The 13,375-nt window shown below is 42.3% G+C and overlaps 1 protein-coding gene across 1 annotated transcript in view; it reads left to right on the forward strand.

The window, feature by feature from the left end:
• The first annotated feature begins 6,756 nt into the window (after window positions 1–6,756).
• CDYL2 (chromodomain Y like 2) overlaps window positions 6,757–13,375 on the forward strand; it is a 58,752-nt gene continuing 52,133 nt past the window's right edge. Inside the window, exon 1 of the mRNA XM_030457943.1 lies at window positions 6,757–7,010. Within this exon, the coding sequence (XP_030313803.1) occupies window positions 6,987–7,010 (24 nt within the window). The 5' untranslated portion in view covers window positions 6,757–6,986. The remainder of the gene's footprint in view (window positions 7,011–13,375) is intronic.

Consider the following 13,375-nt stretch of genomic DNA (forward strand, 5'->3'; position numbering starts at 1 on the left):
TTCATGGTTTTAATTTTTTTAAATTTTCTTTTAATTCTAGGTCGGTCAATTTTGGTTTAAGAAAGCCTTAAGAAGACCTGTCCATGCCTACCACAATTGGGCTGGATGCTATCTCATCTGTTCTCTCTTAAATACACTAAAGATAGGTTAAATGGTTCATTATTTCTAAATCTATACTGTAAATCTATACTATAATTTTTAAAACTCACACTGATGCAAAAACTAAATACAGTTAAATTCTTAACAATTCTAAAGTTGCAAATACTTAATAAAAAATAACTATAAAAAAACCCAAAGAATAATGCATAAGAACAAGATGTTACCATTTTGCAGGTTCTTTGTCAAAAACACTCTAAATGTGCTTTTGAAGCTTTTCCCACAAATAAATGCAATGCAAATACTAGGTCCCATAAGGCCCAGTTAATAGCCCTTACTCTAAAAAGTAGTCCTATGGATTAGCATAGTTAAGTATGTACTGTAATGTAGAGCTTGTTGTGTATTCATTCACAGTGGGTATAATTCTTTTCTTAGAGACATTACCAAGCCCAGCAACAGCCCTTGTATGTAAATAAATATTTCCACTAACTTGTATTTAAAGGCATCTATAATAACAAATAATTAATGTGCATGATATATTTACATATTTTTAAAGTGCATACTGCACGATAAGGCACCGTGTAGCACATTCTTTCAAAAGAAGAAAACATCTTTGCAAAATGAAAAAAGAAAAATATTCCTTTACAATTTAACTTTCATGCTCCTAAACAACCCCCCCCCTGTAAATACATCTATTTAAAAATGTGTCATTTGTAACTCTAGCCAGCTAGGAATAGAAAGAATTTCTGAGTGCTCACCAGACAAAATTAATACTACTTTTTCCTTGGACTACAAAGAGCTTTTTTCATTTTGTCGAGATCTAAAAGCTCCTCATTTTAAATTTCCAGGCAAAGAGTAGCTAATCCTTCAGTAGCTCATAGTAATATTTTGAGCTGTGTAACAATACTCAAATACAATATATATGCATTTTCTTCAGTAAAATGCAACATAATTTCCCAGAACCTGAGAATCTTATAACTGCAAAAGAATTCTATCCTTAAAGAATAAGCAATGCCACAGATAATTCAACCAATTGCTGGAGCAAGGGCCTGAGCATTGGGATTTGAATTTCATCCCTGACTATGCAACTTGTTATGATCTTGAGTCATCAAGTCATGACACATTTCAGTTTTCAGATTATCATGTTCAAGATACAAATAGTGTTTTCTATTATCTTGCTATTTAGGGATTCTTTATAATAATTCTATTCCATCTTGTCCAGATAGTACTAAAAAAACTTCTCCCAACTTCCTTTAATTGGCAGTGTGAAAGTTTCAAATCCCAGGCTGCATTACAATTTACAGCATTCTTAGGTGTCAACACAACATCACTTGTTACTTAACAGAAGAAACCATTTGTATCCACTTCACACTTTCATTTATACTAAGTAAAATATAAGCCCTCAAACCTTTAAAAGTTTCATATACCTGGTATCCAAAATATATAGGAGTATAGGAAAATAATGTGTGCCATTTGCTTCTGCTTGATGTATAGAATGTTATCATCTGTTGAAAATTCAGCTGTTGAAAATTCAGCTGTTGAGACATCATTTTTTTTTTCCCCTATTCAGAAAGTTATCAATCTTTTATCAGGAATGTTTTGGCACCTTTCTATTATCTGTGTTCCACAACAACCACGTGTCATCCTAAAGTATCTGTACCTTATAAAACAGCAATTATGTGGCTGGGATAACCATCCATGGAAGTCATCCCTCTGCTGACTCACAGCAGAAACCAATTCTGAGCCACTTCTATCTGATGCAGTCTGTTAAAAGGACTGCAATGAGCTGATCCCCACATTTGCATGGATATCTGTTAAAATGACTAGATGATGTTTCTCAGATCATAGAGTCATGGCACACATTATAGTAGTATGAAACATTTCCCATTTAAAGGAAGTGACAAGCAAGCATGTGCCAAGCAATGAACTTCCTTAATTTCTGAGTCTAGATGGATAGTGACAAGTATATAAAACTGCATCATGCAGACTCCCATACAAAGTATTAATGTATTAGTATGTTCCTCCATATATCTTAGTTGGCATCCTTTTTTTTTTTAATGTACCCTTGGTCATGGTTTAATTTTTCCCCTTCCCAAAATAAGACAGAGCTACATTGGCCATACTTGTCACCAAGTATACATACAAGTTGCAAGAAGACAGTTTTCAAAACATCTGCCAAATAAAATATACTTTCAACACTAAACAAGCTCTACTGGGTGGCATGTGCTGTACACCAACAAAAAAACATTACCGTGTTTTATACATGTTATTGTTTGTTTCATTATACTGTGGTATTTCAAGTTCTATCTCAAATGCTTCCTCTTAATGATAAGCAATTGCATGTTATAAGACTCAAGTAAGAGTCTGGAGGAAGACATTAATTTAGCATCAGAATTAAATTACCACAACTACTTGCTTGCATTCCAAGACAGCATAGCACAGGGCAAAGGACATTGGGGTATTTTAGCTCCCTCTCTCAGACCTAACTGGACACAGCCACCACAGCACCAACCCCTGGGAAACCAATTTTGCTGCCTACCACCCCCAGCAGAAGAGTGGTGTGGTAAGTGACCCTCCTCTTCCTGCTGTAGCTACTTGCTATTTCCTGTCACCTCTTCCTTTATGAACTCACCAAGCACTTTCTTTCATTTTCACACTCACTGAGTTTTTCCATGTTCTAGTCATCCTCCCCTCTTCGATTAGAGACACGTTGCCTTGTTCCCTGCTTTCATTTCCAGTTGCTGCTGCTAACATATTCCCTATTGCCTCCCATTTTTTCACACAGCCAAAGCTTTGCACAGCTTTCTCCTTGTACTCACCTTCGGTTCCTTCCCTCCTTCCTCTCACTCATGCCTTGTTTCCACCTTCTTCTCATTAAATTTTCATAACTTAGCACAGGAATTCTCTCAGTTTCTCCATTTACCAAATTATTCTTGCTCATCATTCAAGAGACAACACAGTCCTTCACAGAGACCCTTCATACACCTTGCTGCCACAATGCACTACTCAACTCTACACTCCTTGGGGGAACTGTACAGTGTCTACAGTATCTGCAGAGCTCTGGACAGACTGACTAAACAATCAATAACAAATCAATGGCACAGCTATGACAACAGCATTTTAGCTTTCTGGAATATCATGGTTTCATTTCTAAGCTTATTCAGTCAAAGAGATAATTCCTATAATTAGAGTAGTGGAAATGAGAGCATCCCTAAAATCAAAAGATGTGTTCAAATGTGACGTATCACACTTGGAATGCCTCCCTTGCTTGCATTGCTCTCTTGGGATGGGAAATAGGAGAACGCAGCAAAACAATAAGAGTAATGAATAACCACAGATTTAGCAAAAACATTCCGTTTTGAGCTTGTAATTTGCACGAAAATCTGGATTCTGCAGTAATTTCATTCCAGAGTAAAGATATTTCAATTTAAAGGCCATTAAAATCAGAAAAATATGTATTTCCAGAAAATCTGTTATCAGAAACTTTTTTTTAGATGTTAATAAGTTTAAATAATCTATTTTTGCTATCAGATTCGGAGGTATGCTGCATGACTTGGCTAGTTACAATAGAGACCTGCTGAGTAAATGAAGGTCGCTTGGATTTTTCAAAAGTTAAAACCTTGTTCTCTGCTAAATGACAGGGAAATACACTGAAACCACAAGCAGCTTTTCCTGGGTTTGACAATCGCAAAGGTCCTTTTTCTGCTCCTCACTATTGACTCACACACCACTGCATCCCAAGGGGCTGTGTACTCTAAAGCAAGGAATGAGTAATCAGGAAAAAGATGTTTCCCCTCTTCAAAGTATACACTACAGCATTCATCCTTTCAAAACTTCCAAAGTAATACTTAGCTGGGCTGTAAATCTTACAGCAAAGATATTGACAGTGTTAATTTGATCTTAAGGCTGTACAATATAAATGAAATTTTCTAAAATACAGACCAGGTCATGGAGATTTCTTCCGATATGATGCAGGGTGGGTTGCTCTAATTTAAGCTGTCTGAGAACACAGTAACAGCAAAGACCTGAAAGAACAGTCTGATTATTAAATCTCTCTCAAAAGAAAAGATGTCTATTCTTCTATATCTTGGGAAGGGACATTTTTAAATTCATTGAAGACACCTTTGAAGAGAGTTGAGACTATGAAGAAAGCCAACTGTTTCAGAGAAGGAATACTTCAGAATGTATCTGCAAAATGACTCACTGGATTTGACTGCCATTTTGTTTACTGCTGTGGAAAGCAGCAAAGTAGTAGGTGTAATAAAGCAGACTGTGAAGAGAAATGTATTAAAATGTCTACTTATCTATGGAATATTCTCCTCAATGAGCATTCCAAAGAGTTGATTCACACTGTAAACAATAAAAGTCACTTTTAAGTAAGACAAAACAGTTGATTTGTCAAGAAGAAAAGATAGATCGTGATTATTAAGTAATTAAGACTTTTTGCTGCACTAACTACTAAGCTTGCTAAAGGTATGGGTAGTTTACAGTATTTCTCAATTCTCTGAACATTCCACTCTTCCAATATCAAATCCCAGCAATCCAAATATTGCTGGCAAACTGGAAAGCAGAGACCAACCTTCCAGTTACTTCAGTTAAGATAAAAAGTTATGTTTTACATAAGCAGCATGGCTTGTCCTTAGGAATTCAACATTAACACACCACCCAACACACCACACAAACCATAAACATTTTTGAGATCCAAACTACCACAAGACAGTCTCTATTGAACCATAAGTCAATACTAAGCTGATTAGCTGGCAAGTTCATAATCACCAGAAGTAATATTCACAGTTCAGGGGACTGGGTCAATCAAAAGCTGGATGCCCATTGTTATTTCCTACTTTCATGATAAAAGTTGACAATATTCAAAACACCCAGTACTGGTATTTCAAACAAGAATCCTCTGAATTGGAAGAGTCTTTGGCTTCACCCCACTTGGACGACACCAAGATTTTTTGGTCACAAGCAAAATTACTGAAACAACTCAGTGCTCAGTACCAACAGCATTGATTAACCATGCCCAAACTTACCAGATTATACCCAATAATCAGCTCCAACCTGCCAACTCTGGGCAGTGCCAAGTCCCACGTTAACATGGAGCACAGCATCACACAAAGGACTGAAAGCAAGAGATGAAAAATGCCAACACAATGAAGACGAACAAAAGCCACAACCACGGCAACACCAGACTGCACAGCACTGGGTGCCACTCCCAAACTCCAAGGAAATGACTACTCCAGGTCAGCCATGAGGTAAGAACATGGAGTCCAAAAGCCAGGAACAACTACAGCAGGCTAGCTACAAAGCCAAGGTGCCATGAGCAGGTCCAAGCAAACCCTGATGGAATTTGTTCATATCAAGAAAGATAATAATAAGAGGATAGTCAACACTTTACCTTGAGAAACAAATCTTTCATGAAGGTGCTGGAACACAACTCGGCACTCAATCAGCCTCCACAGAGCATGGCTCTTTGCTTCACAATGGCTGCGGTGTGGCACTAAGGGACATCAGCTTCTGTCTCTGTCAAGACTCCGCCATGTCTGGCGGAAAGCTCTGCTTCCTCTCATTATCTGGTTTGTCTTCACCCATCATGGCCAAACTGGTGTGAGAAAACCTCCTCAACCTGGGAATCTCCAAGCAGAAGACATTCAGCAGCAATGGTGGATAAAGGCAGGCGGGAGGTTGAGATGTTTCCTGGCTTGCTTGGCACTGTCTTCACGTGGATCCCTCACTGAGGTAAGACGCCATATTGTACCACGAAGATCCAGCAGCCATGGGATCTTTTCCTCAGAGAGAGAAAAGCTCAGGAGGCTCTAATGCAACAACAGCCAAGAGCTTCATGCTGCCTCACATCCCACAGATGCTTCAAAATGCCGTCCACCCAGTGCCTCCACGTGAAGCCCAGTTGGCGGGATGTTGGTGGCTTCCATTTCCTGGAGCGGACTGGTTAATTTGCAAAATGGCTGCAAAGGAGCGGGAGAGGCCTCTCCTTGCCTGGCCGAAGGTTGGGTGCCAGCGGAGGCCAGAGGTGGCCCCCAAAACCTCTTTTCCCGCTTTCCTCAGGCTGCCCTTCCTCGGGGGGCTGGCGGAAAGGATCCCGCCACATCCATTTCCTCGGCGATGGCCATGGGGTGGGTGGGGCGGCCATGCGGCGCCGAGGGGGCGGGAAGGTGGCCGGCAGGGCCGCCCGAGGCCGGCGGCGGGGAGCCGGCCCCGCACCCGCCTCTCGCCGCGGTGACCTTGGGCGGGCGGCGCGGCCCTCCCCGGCGCGCGCGGCCGCTCCTTCCCCCCCCCGACCCCCCCTTCTCTCTTTAATTTATTTTTTTTTTTAATATATTTATTTATTTATTTGTTTGTTTTGGCTGCGGAAAGAGTTTGAAGCGTTCTCGGCCCGGAGCGGGGCGGGAGGGGAAAAGGAGAGGTGGAAAGAGAAGGGGAGGAGTGGGGGGGGGGGAGGCAGAAGAAGAAGAAGAAGAAGAAGAGGAGGAGGAGGAGGCCGCCTTCTAAGCGGCCCCGGGACTTTCCCTGCCGGAGGGTGCAGTGGGGGACCCGTCCCGGTCCCCGTTCTCCCCCGGGGCGGGGAGGGTGTCAGCGGGCGGGCGGGGTGTGTGTAGGGGTTGGGGAGGGGGGGGGGGAGGAGGGGAGAGCGCCGGCCCCGCCGCCGCGGGGGAGACGCGGCTCCCGGCGCTGTGCGCCCGAGCTGCTGCTGGTTACGCCAGCCCCGCCGCCTGCCTCTCTGCCTCTCCTCGCCTCTGATTCTGCGCACAGCCAGCCCCAAAGCCTGTCATTCTGCAAAACACAGTTTACTCAACAGAGAGAACGAGTGGGGGAGCGGGAGAGGTGGAGAGAGGGAGACGGCGCGGAGGAGACCAGTCCCGCAACCCAGCATGGCTTCAGGGGACCTTTACGAGGTAGCGGGGGGCCGCGGGGCGGGAGGGCGGATGGGGGGGCGCCGGCCGGGGAGCCGCGGAGGGTAAGCGGTGGGGCGTTTGGGAGCCGCTCCGCGGAGCCCTCTTAGTTGCCGAAGAGCGGAGGAAATCGCCGAGGGAAGGGCTGGGGTGGGGGGAACAGGGCTGGCGTGTGTGCCGGGTGGGGGGGCAGGGAGGGATGGAGCGGCTCCCCTCCCTTCCCTCTGCCTCTCTCTTTCTCTTTCTCTCTCTACTTTCCATCGGGCTTGATCTTAGCAGGCCTTGCAAGAGAGAGGGAGGAAGGAGTGAAGGAGAGCGAGAGTTAGCGGTAGGATGGGAGGCGATCGCAGTGTGATGAGCCCGGAGAGTGGAGAAAGTCCAGGTAAAGTCATAGGCGCTCTGGACGTGCTGAATGTGCAGATTAGTGCGAAAAAATGCGCCTTAGCGCTGCCGGGAGCCGCAGGGATGGAGGCGGCTCTGCGCCCGCTGTGCAAAGTGCAGGAGCCGGCGCCAGGTTGCTTCACCTCGCGCCCGGGGTGCTGCGGGGGCGGCGGCCGAGCCGGGCCGGGTCGAGTCGGGCCGGGCCGGGCCGGGCCGGGGGTGGGGGGAGATCCGGGCCGCGCTGCGCCCTCCGCACCACGGCGGGCTCTAAAGTTTGGCGGGGGCCCCGATCCGGAGGGGCCGGGCGGCCCGGGGTGCGAAGTGGGGCGGGCGAGCCGGCCCTGGCATGCGGCGTCGTCCCCCCTCCTCCCCGATCCGGCATGCAGTGCCCCCCGGTCGCAACGGCGGGGACAGAGGCGATGCATCCATCGGGCGACGGCCGCCCGGCTTTCAGGTCGGGGGGAGGGAGAGAAAAAAAGAGCTGCGAGGCCGTCGGGGAGACCCAGCCAAATTTTGACCTCAGGCACCCAGTTCTGATGCCCAAAGTGAGAACGAGTCTTGCCACTCTTCCCGTGCTGGAGAAGATGACGGGGGAAAGCAGGAATTAAAAATCAAAAAGACTGGACTTGTGTGTTTTAAATATCCAGCTCTAGTAAGTGGAATCAGGGTGGAAGTCTGCCATCAAAAAAAATGAAACAAAAGTGGACGTCCTACTCCAGTTCTTGGTCTGGAGCACCTCCTCGGGCTCCTCGTTTCCCGGTGAAATCGCCGTTTGTGTTGTGGTTGTCTGGAGCGCGCTAGTTTAAGGGCTAGGACAGAGGTGATGACCTTCCAGGTTGGAACTGTGGGCTGGTGACTAGGCACTGCTCAACCATCAGGGCATGCCTGGGTGTGGAATTGCTGCTGTGGTTGGTTGGACTTACTCACTGTTTGATGATCGTGATGATCTGCTGCAGGGTCTTGAGAAGCGGAGGATCCGACAGTTTTCGTGTAGACAGTTTGTACTTTGTCATGGTCTTTCAAAGTCTTCAACAAAGGCCATAGTTAATGGTTGACATTGCTGCCCATTAGAACTTCATCTTAATGAGTGGGACACAGCTTTCACGTGAACAGCACTTACGTTTTCCTCTGTCATGATCAGAAGTTCATGACAATTTGAATTGTATGACCTTTTCCCCACCATCTTGCAATACCTGTTGTATTATTTTGCAACTTCAGGAATATTGCATGTCAACTCTATTGCTGCTTTGACTTTGGTGTAGCCAGTGGGAGTTCTTTGAAGGACAGCTTTGACCCACGAAAGTTAGCGGTACGGTTTCATTTAATTTCTGGGATGCATAAAGTATCTTTGCGTGGTCTTGTCTTGTTTTATTTTGATGTTTTGATTTCTTCTAGAAAGAAATAAAACTAGTACCTTGTAGGCTAGTGGTAGCCATGCTGGTTTAGATCCCACTCATCATGGAGAAGTCTGTTCTTTATGTCATTAGAAGATAATGACGTTTGGCAGTTGGATTTGGTTTTATACTGAACACAACTGCATGGCCTTTGAGTGATGTTGCTCAAGCGTAACCTGGCATGGAGGTCTTCTGGGATTTAGAACCCAGTTTGCAGTCATTTTAGGCCCAATCACTTTGTAGGTATTGGCACAGATGAATGTGTATTGTTAGTACCGTGGTTCATAGCCTCTGAATCACTTCCTTTCTTTGTTATTCTGTTTGAACTACTTTTGCTTATCAGTGTATAACATGGAAGATCTGTATCCACCAGGACAGGTAAGTGGAAGTATGGCTGTTCATTTCTTCTTGCATTAGGTGTTTGGAAGATGACTTTCTCATCTGATCATGGTGTAAAACCTTCATCTCCATCTCAGACATGTAGGGAAAAGTATTTGCAGGGTTTAGATTGTCAGTCCATCTACGTTGCATCTCCACTGTGAAGTTCTCCATGATGGAGGTCAGAAGAAACATCTAGAAAGATGAAGAGTTTGCATGTCTCATAGGTAGCAAGTGTGTAGATGTAGTGTCATGTATAAAAACAACTCAGCCTTGCCTTCCTGCTCCTTCCTGTCCCAGAAAACCAACCACATCAAAGGGACTCTTTAGAAAGAAGCTCTTAGAGCTGTTATGTCCAACACCAGTTAGCACGTGAGATGGAAGTGCTTTTTGCCATCAGAGATTACAACTCCATTCTTGTTTGGATACATCGTTCTTTTCTGTCTTCCTGAACAAGCAGGGTGATCATTAAACACTTTTAGAATTCTAGCTTGAAATTGGTTTGGACTGTTAGGGTAAAAAAATAATTTGGGACTTCTGGTGACATTCCAAAGATACAGTACACTCCTGATTCCTCTTTCAGTCCACTGGTAATGTCTTGGGTCTTTGAGATTTCTTACTCAACTTCAGCAAATTCTTCAGTAAACTATTTTTGCATTAGTCGTGATCTGGGAGCCATGATAAAGTAATTAAAACGTACAGTCTGTGACCTATACTAACTTTTCATATTTTTGTGGCACTCAAGAAACTTAAGAATGAAATTTTAAGTTTTGGAAACAGGTGTGCACATTTATCCTGTCAGTTTGTTCTTTCTCTACTGCCGTGTTATTTTAAAGGACTTTTCATCCTTTAAAATTTAAAGATAAATTCAATTAATCTCTTTATCTTGAAACAAAATAAGATCACAGAGTAAGTAACCTCAGTGTTTGGTTAACTAAGTGCCTTTTTCTAGTTAGAAATGGCTTCTAATAACCTGAAATACCTCCTACTGCATTTCTTTTAGGACTGTGAAACCCATTTATTTTAGAAGCAAAAGAACACTCATTAAAGATCTATGGTGCATATTCCTCAGAAATAAAAAAAAGCCAAAATAAAAGACTGACAAAAGGGTATTCACAGTGGCCTTCAGTAAGGCAGCCCTATCTTGCTTTAGGATTCAAGTACGCTGTTGGATGCATTGATAGGAAATCCTCATTAGTATCAGTAACAAAGAGAAAGGGTAATGTATTTACTCTTAAATACCAAGTTTGTTGATTCACATTAAAGTTGTTGTCAGTAATTGGAAGTAATGTTTTGTATTTTTCATGTAGAATTGAGTTCTCTCACATTATCTGATCCCAAATAGTTCTCTCACAAAGGCTCTGGTGTTAAAAGTACAGGAGATGGCTTTAAAGGGGAAAAAATTTCAATATTAACAGTGTACTTTATTTTCCCCAACACAGAGTATCCTGTTTACTGAAGTAAGAGACCACTTCTTTGATGAATATATGAATCAGTTTTCAGAATTCAGGAGATGCTCACAAAGCTGACTCATGATTTTCTTTTATTCCTATTTAATACTTTGGGAGGTTATGTACAGTAACCACATGTAGACATTGAAGGATAATGATGTTGAAATCTTAATGTTCTGTCAGATTATATTACAATACCTTAGATAAGGGATCTGAAGATTGTAGCTCAATCTCTGAAGAGGAATGTCACATGTATGTATTACTGAATCACAATAATAAAATTAGTCTTCATAACTCAGCAGTTTTTGCATTTGCTCTGTGTGGAAGAGTGATGCTATTAAAAAATGGCATCCAATGATCCAATGCCCATGGACAGGAGGCTTGTCCACCATAGTGACAAGTTTCAATGCCACTGCGTAAGAATGAGCTGCAGCTTGTTTTAGCTGATGTGATCCAACAGAAGGCTAATATATTTCCAGATGAGTTACAACATCTCTCACTTATACCTGCATTCAGGTACCAGCAAAGTCAAAGCTTGAAGATAATAATGGCATGGTTTGCTGAATCCTTCTTACATGTGGAGACTTGCAGATTGGAGGGAACACAGCTGAACTTTTGAATGCTTGGTTTGCAGTTGCAGAGTTTAGAAAATAACTTGTTTTACACAGAGAGGACTTGCACATTTTTGAGCATTGTGGCTTTCCATCTTTCATCTCCTCTGATGGAGTCACTTTTTAGGAGAGACACTGGAAAGTAGAAATCTGTTTCTGAAGTATTTCACATGTCTTCTAAGATAGGTGGTGAGAAGATGGTATGTTCAAGTAAATATTTCTCAAAACAGTCTCTATTGGAGCAGCAGTTTGGTGTTGAAGGATCAAGACCGTTTCACAAGCAGGAAACGGTGATGTGTAGTAGGGTCTTGGGAATACAGAACAAAGTAAGCACCTGCTGCTCCTGTGGAGTGGCAAGCTATGGGTGCAGTGCTGGTGTCAGTAATACAGCTGAGCATCTTAATTTTTTGGTGCAAAACCTTTACTAACAACTATTTTGAAGAATCAGCTATTTATGTCATTACGCCATAAATTTATTCACTGTCATCGATCTATTATCAAAAGCACTTTTTAGCAGAAAACTGTCCTCAAAATAAGGTAACCTGTGAGCAAGATTACCCTCAGTTGGTAGAAATCTGAAAATCTTGCTGCCTGACGAAAGTTGTCAGGACCCTATTCCAAAAGAGGTGTGTTTTGCAGTGCAGACACTATTCTTTAATCCCAAACTGGACAATCATATGGACAAGAGATTAAACTGAGGTAGAAAGTGAACAACAAAGAGTTAACCTGAGGTCCCTTCTGCTTGGTCTTGTAGTTCTCTACATTAAAGTTACTGAGAAGTTACAAACGTGTAACTGGATAACTCCAGCAATATTCATTATCTCACTAAGAAATTCCAGTGTCCAGCCACATATGGAACATTACCATGCACATAATGACTGTCTTGTTTACCTACAACGTCACTCTGTTACCACGATTCCAACTTCCTCATTACTTTGCAAACTGCTTGGCATATTTTGGGATACTGAAAACCAATTGATTTCTTATACATGTTACCATTTTGTTAAAATCTTGAGGGATTTTTTTAGCTGGTGGAGTTTATCTCAAGATACATGTCATAAACAAACTCCTGATGGGAAGGGTGAATGAAATTCTGCTCGGTGTCACTCTCTAAACACAGACAGTGAAGACTTTCCCACCACCAAAGACACTGAATTGGACATGGTTCCCTTTGTTGCCCAGGTTCAGTTTTTCTACCAATCCAAAGATTAAAATGACATAAATTTTTTGTAACACTTTCTGAATGACAAATGTGGTGCTTTATTTTGGGCTGATCTTTGATTCAAAACTAAAATCCAAAAGTAAATTCATTGTTTACTAATTGTTTCCAAAGCTTAAAATATTTAGAGAAAGACAGTTCAAATAATGAAAATCTAAATGCGGTCTAATACTGAAAAAAATTGGCTAATTATTTTTTTTAAATCAATGGAGTAATTGTCATGGTCAGCCATGCTGTAAATAGCATTTCTTTGTCCATTCATTTGACTTTTAGCAGTGTCACAGTTTCTTGGCTCTGTACATTTTCATCAGTGCAATCCCTTTTTGTTGTTCCTCCTTACTCATACATTTTTCAGACTATTTCTGCAGCACATTTTATGACACTGGCATCCTGACACTGGCCAAAAAAACATAATTAGTTAACTGCTCCTTGTGTTTTAACTATGAGAACAATATATCAAAAAATTGAAGTGAAATATTTGCAATGTAGGGCAAATAGTAATGGGATATGTGAATGCTGGCTTGCTTTACAATCATGCAGTAAGAATATTCTGGTTTTGACAAAATGAAAATCATCTTTTTTTGGCCAGTTGAATAACTATGCCACACTTTGTTGATTATCAAAACTTTAGACTGGTAATATTGCAAAGCTGAAGTAAAATACACTTCAATCCATTTTCATTTATTGCACAGAGAAAATGTAGATTCCAATACTATTTTAAGACTATCTTGTTATCAGTCGTAATATCAAATCTTGCTACAAATCTATTAGGGCTCTATGTACTTCCATGATAAGTTGATCTGATTGACCTATGTAGGAAAAAATGACTCTTGTGGTGGTTTACTAACAAAGGGGAAATAGGTAGCAGCATGACCAGTAGGCTACAACAAAACACTGAAGCAAAATCAGTGAAAACAGTTGACAAGAAGACACT

The sequence above is a fragment of the Calypte anna genome, chromosome 11 (assembly GCF_003957555.1).
Source record: "Calypte anna isolate BGI_N300 chromosome 11, bCalAnn1_v1.p, whole genome shotgun sequence".
Taxonomy (NCBI): domain Eukaryota; kingdom Metazoa; phylum Chordata; class Aves; order Apodiformes; family Trochilidae; genus Calypte; species Calypte anna.